The sequence below is a fragment of the Spea bombifrons genome, chromosome 9 (assembly GCF_027358695.1).
Source record: "Spea bombifrons isolate aSpeBom1 chromosome 9, aSpeBom1.2.pri, whole genome shotgun sequence".
NCBI classification, from domain to species: Eukaryota; Metazoa; Chordata; class Amphibia; order Anura; family Pelobatidae; genus Spea; species Spea bombifrons.
In genome coordinates, this window is record NC_071095.1 from 29,098,857 (window position 1) to 29,117,331 (window position 18,475).

At 41.4% G+C, this 18,475-nt stretch overlaps 1 protein-coding gene across 1 annotated transcript; it reads left to right on the forward strand.

The window, feature by feature from the left end:
- Positions 1-310: 310 nt before the first annotated feature.
- COCH (cochlin) lies at positions 311-16,571 on the forward strand. The gene is made up of 12 exons (XM_053474481.1): positions 311-443; positions 1,271-1,330; positions 2,058-2,102; positions 8,974-9,130; positions 9,825-9,958; positions 10,173-10,235; positions 12,276-12,320; positions 12,575-12,722; positions 12,830-12,933; positions 13,432-13,658; positions 14,285-14,801; positions 15,941-16,571. The coding sequence occupies exons 2-12, from the start codon at positions 1,294-1,296 to the stop codon at positions 16,114-16,116; spliced, it is 1,653 nt and encodes a 550-aa protein (XP_053330456.1). The 5' UTR covers positions 311-443; positions 1,271-1,293; the 3' UTR covers positions 16,117-16,571.
- The last annotated feature ends 1,904 nt before the right edge of the window (positions 16,572-18,475 follow it).

Sequence of the window (18,475 nt, forward strand, 5' to 3'; positions counted from 1 at the left end):
CTGAGCCCTTATTTTATGTAAAAATTCCTTTTTTTTGGAAATGCATTCAGATTCTGCATGTGCTATTCTATTTTCTACCACCGTCTCTATGCAAATACAGTCCAGGATGGCTATTTACAGATATGTCTCATGGGCACTTGTTTTTCGTCAACTCAGAAAGTAGCTAGAAACTGTACCAAGTACAGATGTTAATTTAAAGCAGATTAAATGTTATGGGATGAAGTTCTTCTTTTAATGTTTTTGTGTTGGGAGACATGCTCTAAACCTTCTTTACCTCCCAGCCTTTATCCCAGATCCTCCTCCCTCTGATCACTCCTCACTCGGGTCCTCATGTTCCTATAAGAAGCGCACCCCGGGAGCACATAGTGCAGACCAGAGAGGAGACCGCGCAGAGCACAGCAGAGGACCCCTTAAACACGCCGTGCGGCACATCCTACACTACGGTGGGTAATTATGAAACACATAAGAGCATGAAATGAAACAGAAACCTTCATTAAATCCCTCTATGTGTATGTGACAATTCTGTAGGTGCCTTTATAGCAATATATGGCACAGGTTGCTTGGTGCATGTTGGCTAGGTGTGTTATTTAGGGGTGTATAATACTGCTGGAGGGTCAGAGGCTTTAATGTATCATAAGAGAGTGATATGTAAGTGGTAGAGGTTAATACAGCAAGGGGGCTTAGACACGTTTTGGACAGGCAAATGGCTACCCTAAGACGAGACCCCGGACCGATTAAGGTTTGGGTCTTTACAGCAGAAATAGGGGGCAGACTGGACGCGCCAAGCGGTTCTCATCTGCTGTGAAATTCCATGGTCCTGTGTTAGGGCAGTACTTGGCACGAGGACTCGTATGGCAGTTTATGAGCACAAGCCTATGCAGGGCTTGGTATGTCATCTAGCCGGGTGCGTGTAGCATAGGTCTGCGTGTGACTCTGTGTGACTTGCAGGTAACTTTGCCCTAAGTATGTGCATAGTGTACCGTGTATTGAGCCCCGCATGGTGTAGGTGTAGGGGCATCATGCGTCGCTTCTTTAGCATGGTGATAGTTTTCAGACAGAACACTTGTCTCTATATTTACTTAGAATATATAACTGAAAGCATTTGAAAGTTTGATACCTCGTACAACGAGGTTTTTCTTATATTCTGAAAACGTTAGAAGTTCTCCGTGTACCAAATAACCTGTTATAGATGTTTGACTAAAATTAGATGGTTTCAGGTGTTTGCGCGACCGTGTTGTGATTTAACTCTCGCTTTCTTTTTATCTCCTAGACTTTTAAGCTATCCCCAAAAAAATGATGCATTCCATTTCGTGTGCTTGGATCATTTTAGGTACGTTTGGTACCACTATGAAAATATTAGAAATATTTTTATTATTATATGTGAATTTAACTCTTTTCATGTCAATAATGGCTGGGGTTAACCTTTTCCTTTGTACTGACTTACTAGATTTATGTTAATAGGCACTTTATTAAAAAAAAAGTTAATATGTTGTGTTACTAATTTTTTAAATAGTTACGCTAATGCTACAGTTTTTTTTAAGCTTGAAGAAATGTTTACAATATATCCAAAAGTATAAAATTAGTTGTTAATGGCTGAAGCTATTGGGTTAAGAACACATTTGTGCTTATGGTATCTGTCTATAGTGCTTGCCTGCCTCAAATTTAGTTTGAAACTTTATATCTTATTTTGTAAATAGTGCAAAGACTATAAGGATAGAAAAGGAGAATTCAGAGATTGCCATACTGCCTATAGGAAAGTACTTTTCACTGTGAATAGGTTAAATTCGATTATTTACTTATCTTAAAAAATGATTCTTTAAAAGGATAATTATTTTTATTATTAATTAATAATAATCAGATCTTGTTATGCTCTGTTTGGTGGGCAGCCAACATGTAGCTCTCCAGCTGTTTCAAAAGTTAGCACCTACCACGTTTCTAACACTAAATCACATTTTATGGCAATGAAACGCATTCATGTTTTTTTAAGCCTGAATAATTGATATCAAATACCCGGTAACCTTCGTTTTCCTAAATCTAATCTCTCACCCTGTTTTAAGGCATATTTGTGCACTCGGTGGCAGCAGATCCTGGCACCGGAGACTGTGAGTATATTATATTATAATATGCAATATATTAACATCAGGCTTCATACACGGCATTTATAATATGATTATTAATCAGGGAAATTTTTGTATTTGTTTTAATTAAAATGGAGTTTGTTATGACAAGTATATGCTTTAGATGGGTATATTGTATTCTAGTCATTTCCTTTGGAAAGCTATCGTAACAGACCAAGGCTAATAATTTCAAATGTCTGTATTTCTGACTGCACCGTGACATTGAGAGGTCCCCTCCACCCGTAATCATCCCCAGAGTCCCTTTGTCCCCTCATTCGCTAAACGACACCTCTCTTTTACTTATTCCCTGTAGTTCAAATAAACAACACATGGAAACAGCACGTGAAACTGAATAAGACATAAAAACCCTGTATTTGCAGGTATACATAAATAATGTATGGAAACATAGCATTGCAGGTATAAACCAACAGAACACACAAATTCAGCATTGCAGGTATAGATCAACTGAAAATCACATGTAAACTCAGCACTGAAGGTATAGATCAAATAAACAACACATGGAAACAGCACTCCAGGTATTCATCAACTGAATAACACACAAACCCAGCATTGAAGGTATAGATCAATTGGAATTTACATAAAAACTCAGCATTAAAGGTATAGATGAAACCCGGAAATTACAGGCATAGATCACAGGTTGCACACCCCAAAGCCAGCCCTTGCGTCCACACTGCCCACATAGAACCTGACCAGCACACAAATTACACACATAGGACGTGCCATCTTTGTCCCCAAACAGCCCAGCATGAGTCAACATTGCCCCAGCGTACGACATCTTTTTTACAGTGACTCACTAATTCACTTTCATTCACACAATTCATTTATTCTTTCACTCTTTCACACAATGCATCTACACATTAATCCATTCATTCTCTCTCTCATTCTGACTCTTTTTTTCAATATTCTTGCTACCCTCCTTTCTCAGCCCATCTCCCTCCCTTCTCCCTACCTACCCCTACTCACTCCCTCCTCCCTATCTACCCCCTCCTCACTCCCTTCTCCCTATCTACCCTCTCCCCCTCTGAAGTTCACTTACCTGCGGTGGGAGTGCGAGGCCTCTGTCTCGCTGCTATGTAGGGTTGGCACCTTTCTTGCCAAATAATTATAATTATAAATGACATGACAGAAATAATTATAAATAATTATAATTATAAATGACATGACAGAAACCTAATGTGCACCTACCTCCCCCCCAAAAAAAATTCCTGTCACAGAAACTTTATGTACACCTACCTCCTCTCCCCAATATTTCCTGTCACACAAACATAATGTGCACCTACCTTCCCTACCCCCCAATATTTCCTGTCAGAGAAACATAATGTGCACCTACCTTCCCTCCCCATAAGTATTTCCTGTCACAGAAACATAATATGCATGTGCACCTACCTTCCCCTGCAAATATTTCCTGTCACTGAAACATAATGTGCACCTACCTTCCCTACCCCCCCAATATTTCCTGTCACAGAAACATAATGTGCACCTACCTCCCCCCCAGTATTTCCTGTCACAGAAACATAATATGCACCTACCTTCCCCCCCAGTATTTCCTGTCACAAACTACCTTCCCTCCCAAATATTTCCTGTCACTGAAACATAATGTGCACCTACCTTCCCCCCCAAATATTTTCTGTCACAGAAACATAATGTGCACCTACCTGTCCCCCAAAAAATATTTCCTGTCACAGAAACATGTTTCTCATAATGTTGCACCTATCTTCCCCCCCAATATTTTCTGTCACAGAAACATAATGTGCCCCTACCGTAGTTCACTTTTATCAGTGCAGGGAGGAGTAGGGACATAAGGCTTTTTCCTCCTAGTCCACAGGCAGCAAGCTTGCACAGGCCGACTGGTCTGCGGATGCTGCCTGACTCCAGAGCGCTGGGGGAAGTGACGTCATGAAATTTAACCTCACTTCCCCACAGCGCTCAGCCTCCGCCAATTACACCGGGTTCAATTTACTCGCTCACTCTAACATCATTCTTGTACACTCGCTCGGTCTAACATCATCCTTATACAGTCACCCAACTCTCACAGCTCTACCTTTCTCAACTCACCACTTTGTCTTCTTACATCTTGCCCTTCCTGTGCGAGCCACTATTCTAAAACTACTGGATCATGTAATGTGTGACGTGAATGAGCGCCTCTCTGTTGGTGACTAGGAGCAGGAATGGTGGGAGCATGGGGCCTGACAGTATCCTTCAGCCCCAGGGTCCCTATTTGGGCCTGCCCAACCAAAATGCTCTGGGCTTCAGCCACCTTAGCCCACCGCTGGTGATGCCCCTGGTGGTCCCAGTTTATTTGCTTTATCTGCCCCTTAACTGTCAATTCAGCAATATTAATGTTTGACAATTTTGTCTTCTGCTTCACATTTGAAAATATGTACTCTATATTATACATTTTATATTCTAAAATGTATAATATGATAAATCTTTATGTTTTTACCAAAATTTGTAGAATCAATGTGTTTTTTTTATTCATGACACATCAGACTGTAACTTTATCTTAGGAATATATAAATATAAATACATTGCTGGGCTGTTTGTGTGCCAATTGCTCCCTTCTTAGGAAATAAAAAAAAAACTAAAAATAAAAATCCCTGCAGGAGATAGCTTATATTAAAAATCAGATGCCTGGCATGATGCCAAGGAAGAAATAAAAGCACTAACGGAAAATGTGCATAGAGAAACCTGAGAAGCTGTTTGGGGCACTGACAAACTTGGGGGTACTGATAATCTGTTTGGGAACAAAGATGGCACATGCAAGCTATTTGGGGCACAGACAAACTGCGTGGGGTCACAGATGGCACAGGCACGTTGTAGGGGGGGCAATGATGGCCCTGATACGCTGTTTGAGAGCAAAGGTAGCACTGTGTGAATTTTGCAGGCCCTGTGGTTTCTAGTTATGCCCCTGAATTTAAGAGTGTTTTTTTCAACTACCGAATCTTTATCTTCTCCTGAAGAGTAGCGTTACAAGTTATCCGTCCGTTTCCCAGATGTAATTTGGTAAAACTACTACTAGTTTGAATTCACTACATGTGTTTTTAAATGTTTTTTTCCATACTTTTAGAAATAACATTAAATCTAAAATTGTCAAATAGTAGATTTAATTGTAAAATTCCTAGAACTAATTTGAGCAGCTAATCAGGTGAAAGTGATGTATTCTATGGTGCAGGATAACAATATGACTAAGGAGTCTAATCTGTCTACATATTCATGGTAATATGTGATGTCAGATGGGATTGTTTTAGTTGTTGAATTTCGATGTTTACCTGGATTATCCTTATTTTTACATTAGGCTGTTTGCAGTACAGTGTAAATTACTTTCCCTGGACAATTTTTGATGTGTGGTTGCAAGTATGACCAATGAATTTCATGTTTAGACTGTGTATCGATGGAAAGTGCCATTAGTTGTGATGTTGTAGGTCTGTTGTCTGTTGTTGGTAGGTGTTACACATCTTCTTTCTAGTGTATACAACCATCAATCCACCCATCTGTTTTTCAGTCCTTCCATAAAGGGACCTGGAACACTCCCATGTCCATGTTTCCAAATATCTAAAAGGAAAACTATTAAACTAACAGCATACTAGAGAATGCTAGAAACTCTTGTGTCTCTGGGAAAGTGCCTGACCAAAGGCCAGATGCGTTGGAGAGCGTTCCTTTTCATGAAGGAACCAACCCAGAATTCTCAGAGCATTTGGCAGGACGTATCCTGTGGAACTGTATTCTTGGTTAAACCTTTGAGGGGGCCATCAGCTCAGTTCCAAGCAAAAATAAACTTTTAGAACATAATTACACGCTGGTACCATCTTGTACATCCATATATAATTAAGTTACAGTTATCTGTGGTTAGAACCAAACACAGGTTGTTTATTCATCTGAAAATGTTTGTAGCCAACAGCATTCCTCAACATGTGTGGCTCATCACCATGCAATTATTGTTGTTTCAAAGCAGATTCCTTAATTCCGTTGATCAAAACAATTCTATCAACTTGTTTGTTTTACTGTATCTTTAGAAGCTACTTCCCTAGTGGTGATGGATGGTAAAGAGGGAAACCACAGTTGGAGCAGCTACATGGCCAAAATGATAACAAAATGTACTCCTTAAATTCATGCTTATCCCTGAAAAACACCTGCACCAACAAAGGGGAGCCTCCAAGTAAATGAAACCTCGACTACAGGGCCAGATTTTCTGTAGATCATGAATAAATTGGACCCCTAGTATCATTCATCTCAGCTTGATGTGGAACATCCCACAGTGAGGCATATGACCACAAAAAAGGATCTGCACAAGCACTACTATTTAAGTATATGAAAGTAATCTTGATGCACAGAACAACAGGAACTTGCATCTCGGCAAAAGAAAATAATCATCAGTAGCTGCTTTTGCCATGGGGGAAACTTGATCTTTTCAGTCTGTCTGTGTTTGTTGGTGTGTTTCATTGTTTCTGAGCCACAGAGGAAGTTCTTTTCTTTGCAACCAGCTGAACACACGCATTTAATGTTTAGTCAATCATGTTCCCAACTACTGTTTTTTTACCAAAGTTGCCTGGTCACTGTGACCTGCACCCAAAATAAACCTTCTTGCTTATTATCTGATCAGTGAATTCTGATCCCTTCATCATATTGATACTGATATATCAGTAGGCTTTTCGGTGTTCTCATTCTCGGTGGTGTCTCACTGCAGGTATCATTGTGTAAAAAGCAAAGTTATATATGGCTCCAATGTACTGTCATTGCCCTTCGAGGGTTATGCAAAAAAAGTGATTCTGGTGCGAAGTTTGAAATATGGTCATATCACCAAAGCAACTAATGTAGTAGTCTAACCAGCAAGGATATCCTGTTAGTTCTTATGGTGATAAGATCATGTTTCAAGCTTCTGGGGAAACAAAATATAATATTTCACCCAGCTCTACTCATTGTGTGGAGCCCCTCGCTCTGTAAGGATGCTCAACTCACTGGGCTAACCACCATCTTGCAAAGGCTGGATGTAGCAACTGGAAGCCATTATGCGTACTGGGATCAATCTATTGTCATCACTATGATAAGGAAACGGGGAATCCCTGGTATGATCCTGCCAGTTAAGATATCCAAATTCCTGGATGGGCATTCTCAATATAGATTTTTTAGAATTAATTCTGCTCACCAGGTCAAGACACACCAAGTCTAACTTAAATCTTTGGCTCACAAGAAAAACAACTAACAGGTGATTGGTGGGGATCACAATAATATAATAAACAGTTAGGTACCAATTTTATATTTTTCCAAAGAAGCGAACGGAGTAGTGAATTGGAGGTTGGAGAGATTCCCTCTTCCGTGTTTCATTCAAAGAGCCATCAGCTAACGATTAAGCCTCTTCGAATAATATGGAAATGTAGCGCATGGAACCTGCGTAGCTAAGTGGAAGGTGCCTTGACTGGCTGAGGTGGGCTTAGCATAATGGGGTTAAGGCAGGGCTTGACAAATTTGTTGTGAATCCAGGCGCCAGGTAAAAAAGTTAGGAGCCAGGATTTTTTTAAACTAACAGTTGGTTAGGAGTGATCTGATCATCATCAGCCCACTTACTAAACTCACAGCGTTTGACCTGGAAGCACCCTGGACTTTCAGGTCAGCGCTGTTTTTTTTTTTATAATTTTTTTTTTTTTTCTCTTTCGATGCTGGTGTTCCATTGGAGCACAGCATTGACTGATATTTAGTCCCCACAAGCTTGTGGGAACAAATGTTAACCCCTGCAATGCCACGAATGTGTCATACACAATTGTGGCACTGAAGGGGTTAACGCTGCACTGTCGCTCTCAGGGAGCGATCAGGCAGCGGGGGTGTTGGGGCTGGTCTCCACACTCATGTGGAGACCGAAGAACCCTCTCCCCTGTCCCTGAAGCTGCCTCTGGGAGCTGGGACTCAATTGCTGGTCTATAGGCCAGCCATTGCAGGGGGGAGTCTTTGATGACTGCTGTAGGCTTCCATGCCTACAGGAATCATCAAAGGGCTTGTGGGGGAGTGGCTCGTTTTTGCTGTTGCTGGTCTGCCTGGGCTTCCAGGCAGACCCCTAGCAGCAGAGCCCCGTACAAAATGGGAATTAACCCCTAAATGCCGCGATCGCGTTCTCATGGAGCGATCAGGCAGCTGGGGGGTGTTGGGTCAGGTCCCCACACTTGTGTGGGGACCCAATCAACACACAAACCCCTTTCCTGAAGCTGCCTGTGGCAGCTGAAAACACGATTGCTGGCTTTGCAGCAACCGCGTTTTCAGCCTACAGGCTCACTCCGTGGGAGACCCCTGGGCAGACAGCAGCAACAGCGCCCCCGTGTGGTGACTCAGCCTCTTACATCCATAATTTTTTCTGGATGTAAGAGGCTGACAAAACCTAGGCGCCAGGACAAAATTCTCTGTCGCCATGGCGACCTGGCGCCTGGGATTTGTCGAGCCCTGGGTTAAGGGGCATTAGTTAGGGGACTTTGGGAGGTCCTGTATAAATAGGTCCCTCCATTTTGTGACTGTCACTTTTAATTAGTTATTCCCTCACTCCCTTCCTCCGTTATTAGTAGGATGATTTAGGGTCTTCTCGTCTGTGTCACAGTGGCGGGGCTGGTCAGTGTAAGGTGGGGGTGGAATAGTTGGTTCATATGAAATAGCGTATTTCTGGTTTGGTTGGTGTTGGTGGTTTCAAACTGGTCGGTGGCTCAGAACCTGGATTGTAGAATTTTCAGAGCATTAGGTTTTGGGGGTTTTTTAACCTGTAGAGTTTAAACTAAGCATGCATGGATATATGTTGGCACTCGTGTTCACATTTTTTCAGCAGATTATTTTGAGTTCTGTATATGTATTTCTCCTACAGCTCCGGTTCCTGTCTCCTGTTCCATGAGGGGTTTGGACTTGAAAAGAGAGTCAGTTCAGGTTCTGTGTCCTCCTGGCTGTACCGACCAGCAGCCGTCTGTTTATGGAGACTCCGTGTATGCAGCAGTGTCCAGCATTTGTGGTGCAGCCATACACAGGTGCGTTCACACAAGTATCATATTTGCAGATTCTGACCTAACCTTAGGGCTAAGCACACAGGTGCTTAGACCTAAGGTTTGGTCAGAACCTGCAAATTAATGGTGTCCAGACAAGGTCTCAGTGGGTTAAAACACAGCGCCTAAATTGGGGTACTTTCACATAGTGCAGGTGAAGCAATATGTGGGCATATTTATGCTCCAGATTGGTGTTTTGTGAATAGTACTTGCTGAGTATGTGCTGAATTGTTGCTCTGTTTTGTAAACTTATAAAATGTATTATGTGGTATTTGCACAAATTAGAAAAACAAATAACCAGTAAAAGGACATAGGTTGTATGGAATTTATATGATCCAAACCATTATTAAGATATTGGAATTAGAAAATGAGACCTGTGCTGAAAACATTTAGCCGACTTGACTACTTGAAGTCAATGGACGCCAGTAGCACCAATTTGTTACTTGTTGAATCTTTTGAGAGACTGGCAATTTAATTGAAACTGTGTTAACGTCCCCCTAATATAGCCCTTCACATGGATTTTCCAAAAGGTTGAATTTATTTTAGATATATAAATATATATATATAATAATTGTTTACTTAATTTAGGGCAGGTGTATAGGAACACTATGTAGTATATAATATATATATGTACTCTTTTAAAAGTCTGTTGTTTAAGTGTGTGTTGGTGTCTCGGCAGAGGGGTCATTTCCAGCACTGGTGGAGTAGTATCCCTGCGCAGACTTCCTGGCCAGCAAAATTATCCTGGAACCTACGCTAATGGTGTCCAGTCACAGAGCCTCAGCAAATGGTCATCCTCGTTCTCTGTTTCCAGTAAGTACGGAGCAGAAATTGGAGTTTTAGAACAATGGAATTACTTAATATGCAAACCAAATAATGCATTTTGTTTTGAAAAATGGTATACTGTTTGGTACATGTCATTTGGGGTAAAGGTAAGCATATCATCGATTATTTAAATGTAACGCCTCTACTTTAAGTATATGGTGAGTCTCATTAATGCTGAGGGTTTGGGTTTTTTTTTTTGCAGAATTTAAGAGTAGGGGAATGGAAGTCTCCGGAAAACCAGTGTCCACCCAGGTGTCCCCTACAAGTGAGTATACAACAGATATATGTTAATTAATCAGGGACAGGCAAAAAGCCCATACAAGGTCCATAGAACATCATTAAATTGTCAACCCCAGACCCCAGTAAATGTCCACCATGAGTAATGTTGTTGCCGCTGTAAGTAATCAATGATACTGAATAAAATGGGAGCAGCTTTAGTAGGAAGGAATTCTTTCAGTTGCCTGGCTACTCTGTTTGGTCTTGGCATTACATAGTGTGGGTTGCCTAAACACGGTAGTCAAGAGTCTCATTACACACAGTATCCCACAGACCATATACCGGCCATATACAGGCCAAAAAACATTAATGTGACCTCTCTGTGCACATCCCTGTGTATGCCCTACTGTAGTGCTGCACAAAAAAAACATTTAAATAATCTATTTAGGTTGGGTGCAGGGGCTTACCTAGAGTATTTGGCACCTGGGGCGGAGCCCGTATGTGGCACCCCCCACACACACACACTTTAAAACTGCATAGCTTCTATCAGCAAACAATGACAGGGGTACAGCATAACTGTTATCATTATATACTGAGGCACGCACTGACGGTGGTACAGCATAACATCTATCACTATATACTGAGGCATGCACTGACGGTAATACAGCATAGCACTATATAGTAAGGCACACATTGACGGGGTACAGCATAACTGCTATGATTATATACTGAAGCACACACTGACGGTGGTACAGCATAACTGTTTTCATTATATACTGAGGCAAACATTGACAGTGGTACAGCATAACACCTATCACTAGATACTGAGGCACATTGATGCAGTGTAGGCCTAAACTGAAAATTCAGCATTCACTTGGCGGAAACTAAAAATGACCCCCCCTTTAAAAACAAAAAAGAAACACTTTTATTAAAAGTAACACACCAAAATTAGACAAAGCAATATATATGATTGTTAACGGCAATCACAATCCTATCATGATATGAGTGTGATTGCTGTTAACAATCATAAATATGTTAATATTGTTATTGATTTTCTTCTGTCCAATTTAGGTGTGTAACTTACTTTTAATAAAAGTGTGGTTAACACACCAAAATTGGGAAAAAAACAACAATATTATATAACTAATTATATTCCTAGCAGCAATCACACTCCTATCATGCCTAGGCAGCCAGTGCATGCTGGAACACCCCCCAGACTTACACACTCATTCAAAAACATTCAGCATAAACTACAGCATAACACCCATCACTCTCACACACACTTACTAATCCGTTATCACTGAATGTTTTCCTACCTTCCCTCTGTCACTGTAATTTTTACCGCCACAGCTCCTTCCTCTTGTCTCTTCATCTCGTCACTTCATCTGTGTGAGAGCGGGAGGCGGTGGGCGTGGCTTCAGTGTTGTGCGCCGGGATATGACATAAAATCCCGGCGCACAGCGGAAGTTGCCGCACGCATCGCACGTAAGCAGTATCGGGGGTCTGCATTAACAGACCTCCCGCTCCCTTCATTGCTTTTAAGCCGGTTGGAGAGAGATCCTTGATCTCCCCAACCGAGCCTTTGCCTCTAGAGACGGACGTCACTGTCCGTCTCTGGAGGGGTGCGGGCGTGGTGGCACCCTCCTAATGAGCGGCACCAGGGGCGGACCGCCCCCCGCTAGGTACGTAGTGGTTGGGTGCTGCCTTGGGTCAGCCATCTCTTTCACTCTGCCTATGTAGCTGTCATGCACTCTGGTGCCGTGTAAAAAGGCTATGGAGGTAATGTAACTGGACCGGTTACAAGGAGGATCTCTGACCCTCTCCAACCAGCCCATTGAACCGCAGTGAACTTAGTAGTCTGATCACCCCAACGGGACAAGGAACCCCTGGTTTTTGCGCACAAACACCACCCCTTCTCCTTCTGTCCTAAGCGTTACTGGGCCACTTAAGCTTGGCCAGCCCCCTGTGCTAAACACTGCCAGATCTCCTCTGTAAACCGGCGGCTTGAAATGATGTAACTCACCTGGAGGTTATCTGGGTGAAGAAACCCCTCAAACCTCGTCGTTTTTTTCTGCTTTGTGTTCTATAGGCAGGCGTCAAAAGAAAACCCCAGAGAAGTCAACAGGCAACAAAGGTACCTCGTATTCCGTATCACAACACGCAGCAAGCTGCAGCTTTAAGCACAGGGCCCATTAGAAAGGCAAAATACATGGAATATGAAATATTCACATTATTTTCTTTTAGAGACTTAAAAGGCTATTTTAAAAGCATCTTGTGTGATCTACATATTCTATTAAACTATTCCTCATGTATTAGATCATTTCACATTAAAATATCTTCATGAAATATTTGAATATTATGAATAATGCATTTTCTGTCCTTACACAGACTGTAAGGCTGAAATTGCTTTTGTAATTGATGGCAGCAACAATATTGGACGGCGAAGATTCAACTTGCAGAAACACTTTGTGGCTAAAGTAGCCCTGATGCTGGGAGTTGGTACAGATGGCCCACACGTAGGTGTGGTACAAGCAAGGTAAAGGGGCTCGGGGCCGGCCTGGGCCAGGTAATCTGTGTAGAAGTGTCTGGGTTCAGGGATACTTTCTGTGTACTTTGCACCTAACTCTCTAATCCCCCATTCAGTGAAATGCCCAAGACAGAGTTCTTCCTGAAAGACTTTACCTCCTCCAAAGATGTCATGTTTGCTGTGAAGGAAATCAGCTTTAAAGGAGGAAACTCCAATATCGGTAAGCAGTATTAATCAGTTATAAGGGCGCAGATGTGCAAAATCTAGCTGTAAATTGATATACGTCTATGTATCTGTATGAGACTGGGGTTTATTCACTAAACAGAGAATCGATAACTGTTTGTGGGAGAGTTGTGTTTCCGCATCTTCACTATACTTTATGAAGAACCATCTCCACTTAATGTCTGGGAGAACTTGGCTGGCCCAGTGTAACACAGTAAGTGAATTTCTCAATCTCTCGTATTGAATTATGCATAAAGCAGGATCAACTCAGCCCTTCCTAGAAGAGAAAGTTCCCAGTGTTGGCAATTCATAATGAATAGTTAAGCGAGGTCGACAGCAACTTGAGTGCAAACTCTTCTGCCAACCCTCACGTTAGTGAATAAACCCCACTGTTTGCAAAATATGCTGTCTGTTACATGTTGCCATTAGTTTGGGGAGCCAGATGTTGGATGGCTCCACGTAATTGGTGATCTCACATTTCTTTTCACACCACCAGGAAAAGCAATAAAGCACACGGCTCAAAGCTTCTTTACAGCCTCCAATGGGGTGAGGAAGGGAATTCCGAAGGTCATGGTGGTGTTAATCGATGGGTGGCCTTCAGACAACATTGAGGAGGCTGGAATAGTTGCCAGGGAGTTTGGCATCAATGTCTTTATTGTGTCTGTGGCACCACCCACATCCGAGGAGCTTGGAATGGTGCAGGATGTGGCATTCATAGACAAGGTGAATATATCGACCCCCTTACTAAGGGGCTTTTATCAATGATCTGCTATTTAAAGGTGCCGTTCCACTTAGAGGGCCTCTTAAAATAGCCACAGATAAGAGACAGGGAGCAGGAGAAAAACCGAATGACAGAAAAGTTATGTATCATGTAGAGATAAGTAAAAGAAACCTTAGAACTGCGTTTAAGTTTCTTGAAATACTACAGTGTCTAGAGACAGTCCTCCCTCTAAATTACATGCCAGCAGTCTGACTACCTACAGCAACCCACACCTGCCCTTTCATGATCATGCATATGAAACAGCAAAGCTTTACAGATCGTAATACTGTTATGGCCACATTGCCTACTGATCGGGGAGTAAGCGTTGTTGAGTACCCCACTCAATGTTTGATAGATGTGATGGTGGCGATGTGTGATAATCATGAGCTGTTTTGTGTGATAGGTGTGATGGCAATTACGTGTGATAGGTTTGATAGGAGAGAGGTCCCACCAAACTAGAAGACCTTAAAGTTAAGACCCATTCTGTGATGTTAGAGATGGGCAGGCTCAAGTGAAAACAGACAGGATTAAGAGACCCCACTGACACTCACTTGCAAACTTGCGTCTTTTGGTTTTCCGTCTCATCTAGGCGGTTTGCCGAAACAACAGCTTCTTCTCCTTCCACATGCAAAGCTGGTTTGGCACAACCAAGTATTCCAAGCCGTTGGCACAGAGGTTATGTTCTCACGAGCATCTTCTCTGTAGCAAGACCTGCTACAACTCTGTCAACATTGGCTTTCTGATCGATGGCTCTAGCAGCGTCGGAGACTTTAACTTCCGCTTGATGCTCGAGTTCATAATGGCGGTTGTGCGCGCTTTTGAGGTCTCTGATGTTGGTGCCAAAGTGGGAGCTGCCCAGTTTACCTATGACCAGCGTCTTGAGTTTGGCCTCAATGACTTCACTAGCAAGGAGGAGGTGGTTCAAGCCCTTCGAAATATCCGCTACATGAGCGGCGGTACAGCCACTGGAGATGCCATCAACTTTGCCGTACGCAACTTTTTCCAGTCAACTAAGGAAGGACACAACAAGAATTTCCTGGTCATAATCACCGACGGGCAGTCATACGACGATGTCAGGGGACCTGCAATTGCTGCACACAGAGCAGGTAAAGTAATTCTTCAACTATTGCTATTCTGAACAATTTTGTTTGACTTAAATTACACCAAATGTTGTATCAATGCAAATGTCCTTTTTGAGGTTTAACGGAATATAAAATATCGATCTTAGCCAAACAGTAGTTTACAAACAAGGGCTTCTTGCCTTTTGATTTGACGGTAAAGGCGCAGTTTTATGCACAGTTCCCAGTTTTTCTAACTGATCCTTTATTTTTCTTGAAAGGACATCATGCTTGGCCCTGGAGTCAGATCAGCACATAAGGATAACCTTTATTGCGTCTCCCACCTCTGTAGATATAACCATTGGCAGCTCACAGGAAAACCAATGTTTTAGTGTTGTCTTTAGCTAGTGATAGTTTTTTGTTCTTGTTTTACACATCTTCGGGATACCGAATTAGAACACTTTCATGCCTGGACAGGCAGGCTGCCAAAGAGGGTAAACTGTTAAGCAGTCCTATTCTGACCGAGTCTGGATAGTTCTGCCCCAGCAGCCCGTTCTGCAGCCTAATTTGTCTTTACTGTTTCATTTTATTTCTCTTAAGTATTTTCTGCTGTGGTTGCAAACAGTGTGTTATCACCATCTAGTGCCCTTTCTTAGCATTACAGAGGGTGATTTTGAGTCCTCTATTGAGGAGCTCAGCCTTGAGAATGCGAGCACAGGACATACAACCGCCAGCAGCTGCGCATTACAGCCATAGACGCATTCTGCCATGTACCAGAACAAAGTGCTACACATCGAGCAAGAACATTTGTTTTTGTTATTTTTTTACTATTACTTTGTCAGGATATGCAACACACCACCAGTAATCATTTTTCCTATTGTGAAGTTTTGTGGGGAAGACATTTTTCTTAATGTGAAATAACCTCATACTTTATTTAAGGTAGGATCCAACCTCCTAAAAAGAAAGTGTAAGGGGGGGGCTACGGACCAATTCAAATTCCCCAGCTCTCCAACCAGTTTCCCTCCCACTCCTATACAATAGCCTGCCATCTTAGGCCAATGCAGGCCACATGGGCATTTAAGACGTTCCAGCCACCATATGCCCCAATTCATGACTGCTGCATGTTGTCTCAAATGGATTGTATTTAACTATATTTAATCTGCTAAAGTTACCTTGTCTGTTGCCAGGTGTAACGGTGTTCTCTGTGGGTGTTGCGTGGGCACCACTCGAAGACCTTAAGGACATGGCCTCGGAGCCCAAAAACTCTCACACGTTCTTCACCAGGGAGTTCCCGGGGCTGGAGCAAATTGCACCAAGTATTATCCGTGGGATTTGCAGAGACTACCTGGACTCGCAGAAGTGAGGAAGCCAAATGCACTCCCTTACGGGAGGTTTAAAGGGCAGCAGGTTAAAGAAAGAATCGGGTCATCATTTCTATATAGGGGTAATAAAGCTACATTCAGCAACTATACACATCAGATGAAGAAACAGTAGGAAAGCACTTAACCACCTAAGTGCGAGAGAGGCTAGCAGGGAATTGCTTAATATTCCAGACTCCCCTGCCTCTCTGGCACTCCAAAGGTTAAATGTTATTTTAGGTATTTGCGTTTGCATCTTTGCTAAATGTGTACATTCTTCACCCAACACCCATGGATTGTACTGAAAACCTTCTGTTAAATAACCTGCACATTAAACTGTTACAAGCTTTGAACCTACTAACAGCCTGGGAACATACAACATATTGCAAGCTTTTTAACATACCGGAAATGGGTACAATATATATATATATTTTTTATAAAATAAAAACGTTATATATAGCATTGTGGTGACATGTCATTATTGAGGGTATCGTTATATATGTTGGACCCATCACTTTGCTAAACACTTACAGTGAAGAGCCCTATGTACAGAGTTTGTTTGGCGTAGATTTTTACCCAATTCTCTCGTTACCCTTAAAGCATTTAGTTAATGTCGAGATTTGATTTGATGAGCTGTAACACACATTTAGCACCGGTTGAGGCCTAACCCAAGATTATGTATTCCAATTTGCAATAAACTTTGTATAACATTTCATGGCAAAGGGCTTGCAGTGAATAACCAATCTATATATCTTTAAAAAATGATAGATATATATTATATATATATATATATATATATATATATATATATATATATATATATATATATATATATATATATATATATATATATATATATATAATACACACATACTGTATATCCAATGCAGATAAACTAGAGATGATGCAGAAGATATAGATCTATGTGCAGAATATACAAGCCAAGGCAACCATACATACAGGTACACCATTTAATATTTATTATATGCATTTTATATACATTTTTTCAACAACTGTACTGTTGCGTTTTTGTGGTACAATCTTAAAAATTTGCCCATTTGCAATCTGTAAAACAAAAACATTACAAAATGTTTAAACTGATCAGTTTTTTTTTTCCCTCTCATTTGTGGAAGACTAGAAAACAAAAAGTGAAATTGTCTTAGCCATGCATAACAAAGTATTTTTTTTTTTTTTTTTCGCTACACCAGAAAATTAATGTTTTAGAAAGTGGGTGAGGGTTAAAGGAAAACAAAAAAGTGAAATTTCAGACAAATTAACCAAATGCAGACTCCATAGTTAAAGGAACAGGTGGCATTGAGCCCAGACGCTGTTTAAATACAGATCTTACATAATCTCATTTTAAACAACAAATCAACGGACGCCGCGCTGCTCGCTTGTGTTGGATGGACCGCAAACCATTATAAAGCCATTTGTCGCTTATATAAAAAAAAAAAAAAAAAAAAGGTGAAATAAATAATCTGTTGTTGGAACTAAGCTTGGGAAACATCCGGATAAATTAACTCGTAAACAAAGTAAACATACAAAATATCACACAGTGATAGAATGCTGCAATTGTAAAGAAAAGAAAAATGGAAAGGAGCATCTGGCAGAACACCTCAACCCCAAATCCTGCCCGTCCCGTAGAACTAGGACTGTCAATAGTGTCTCTTCACTCAACATCTCAACTGATTTATTTCAGACTGCAGCTTTTCGTGATTTCTGGCTTTAAAAGGCATTATTAAGGGGGGAGGGCAAAGATTAAAAAAAATTCCTATTTTCCCTTGTGAAAGGAGAAGGGTCGGCAGTATAAAAAGCTGTAAAATTCTTTTAACTTCAGGTTTTAATATTGCTGATAAAAACACTGCAATTCTGCTACAGCTTAAATATTAAAAAAACAACAAAAAAACAGTAAAACTTAGACCCAAAACGTCTGTATATGCTTGACTAATGCTAAAAAAAATATAAGTACACAGAACCCTTTGTTGCCAGACCAGAAAAGAAAATATGCCTTTTGTCGAGAAACCAGGTATGGGAAATCCCTTCCCCGGCAGCCAGGCACACGCTTCGCACCGCCACATTTTCAAATGGAAACCAGCAATCGCTGGAACTGCTTCCGCGGGAGGAACGGCAAAAGCACAAAACAGAACAACCTTTGTCTTACTCATTAACAAGGACAATGCAGGTCAGATGGTTAGAGTTGTAATTAGATTAAAATGGTATTTGAGTGGAAAGGTGTACAGGACTCGTATGCTTGTGCGGTATGCATTGTCGCCAGGTTTGTATTCTTGTTTACATCCCTGCAAAATCATCATGGCTGTGCACGGAGAATCTGAAATCAAATTAAAACCAGGCGTGTGCATGTAG

Excerpts from the sequence above, each read along its gene's own strand:
- COCH (XM_053474481.1), top strand. The coding sequence starts at position 1,294 with ATGATGCATTCCATTTCGTGTGCTTGGATCATTTTAG. Across the intron at positions 10,236-12,275 it reads CACCCAGGTGTCCCCTACAA|GCAGGCGTCAAAAGAAAACC; the intron begins GTGAGTATACAA and ends TGTGTTCTATAG. Across the intron at positions 14,802-15,940 it reads AATTGCTGCACACAGAGCAG|GTGTAACGGTGTTCTCTGTG; the intron begins GTAAAGTAATTC and ends GTCTGTTGCCAG.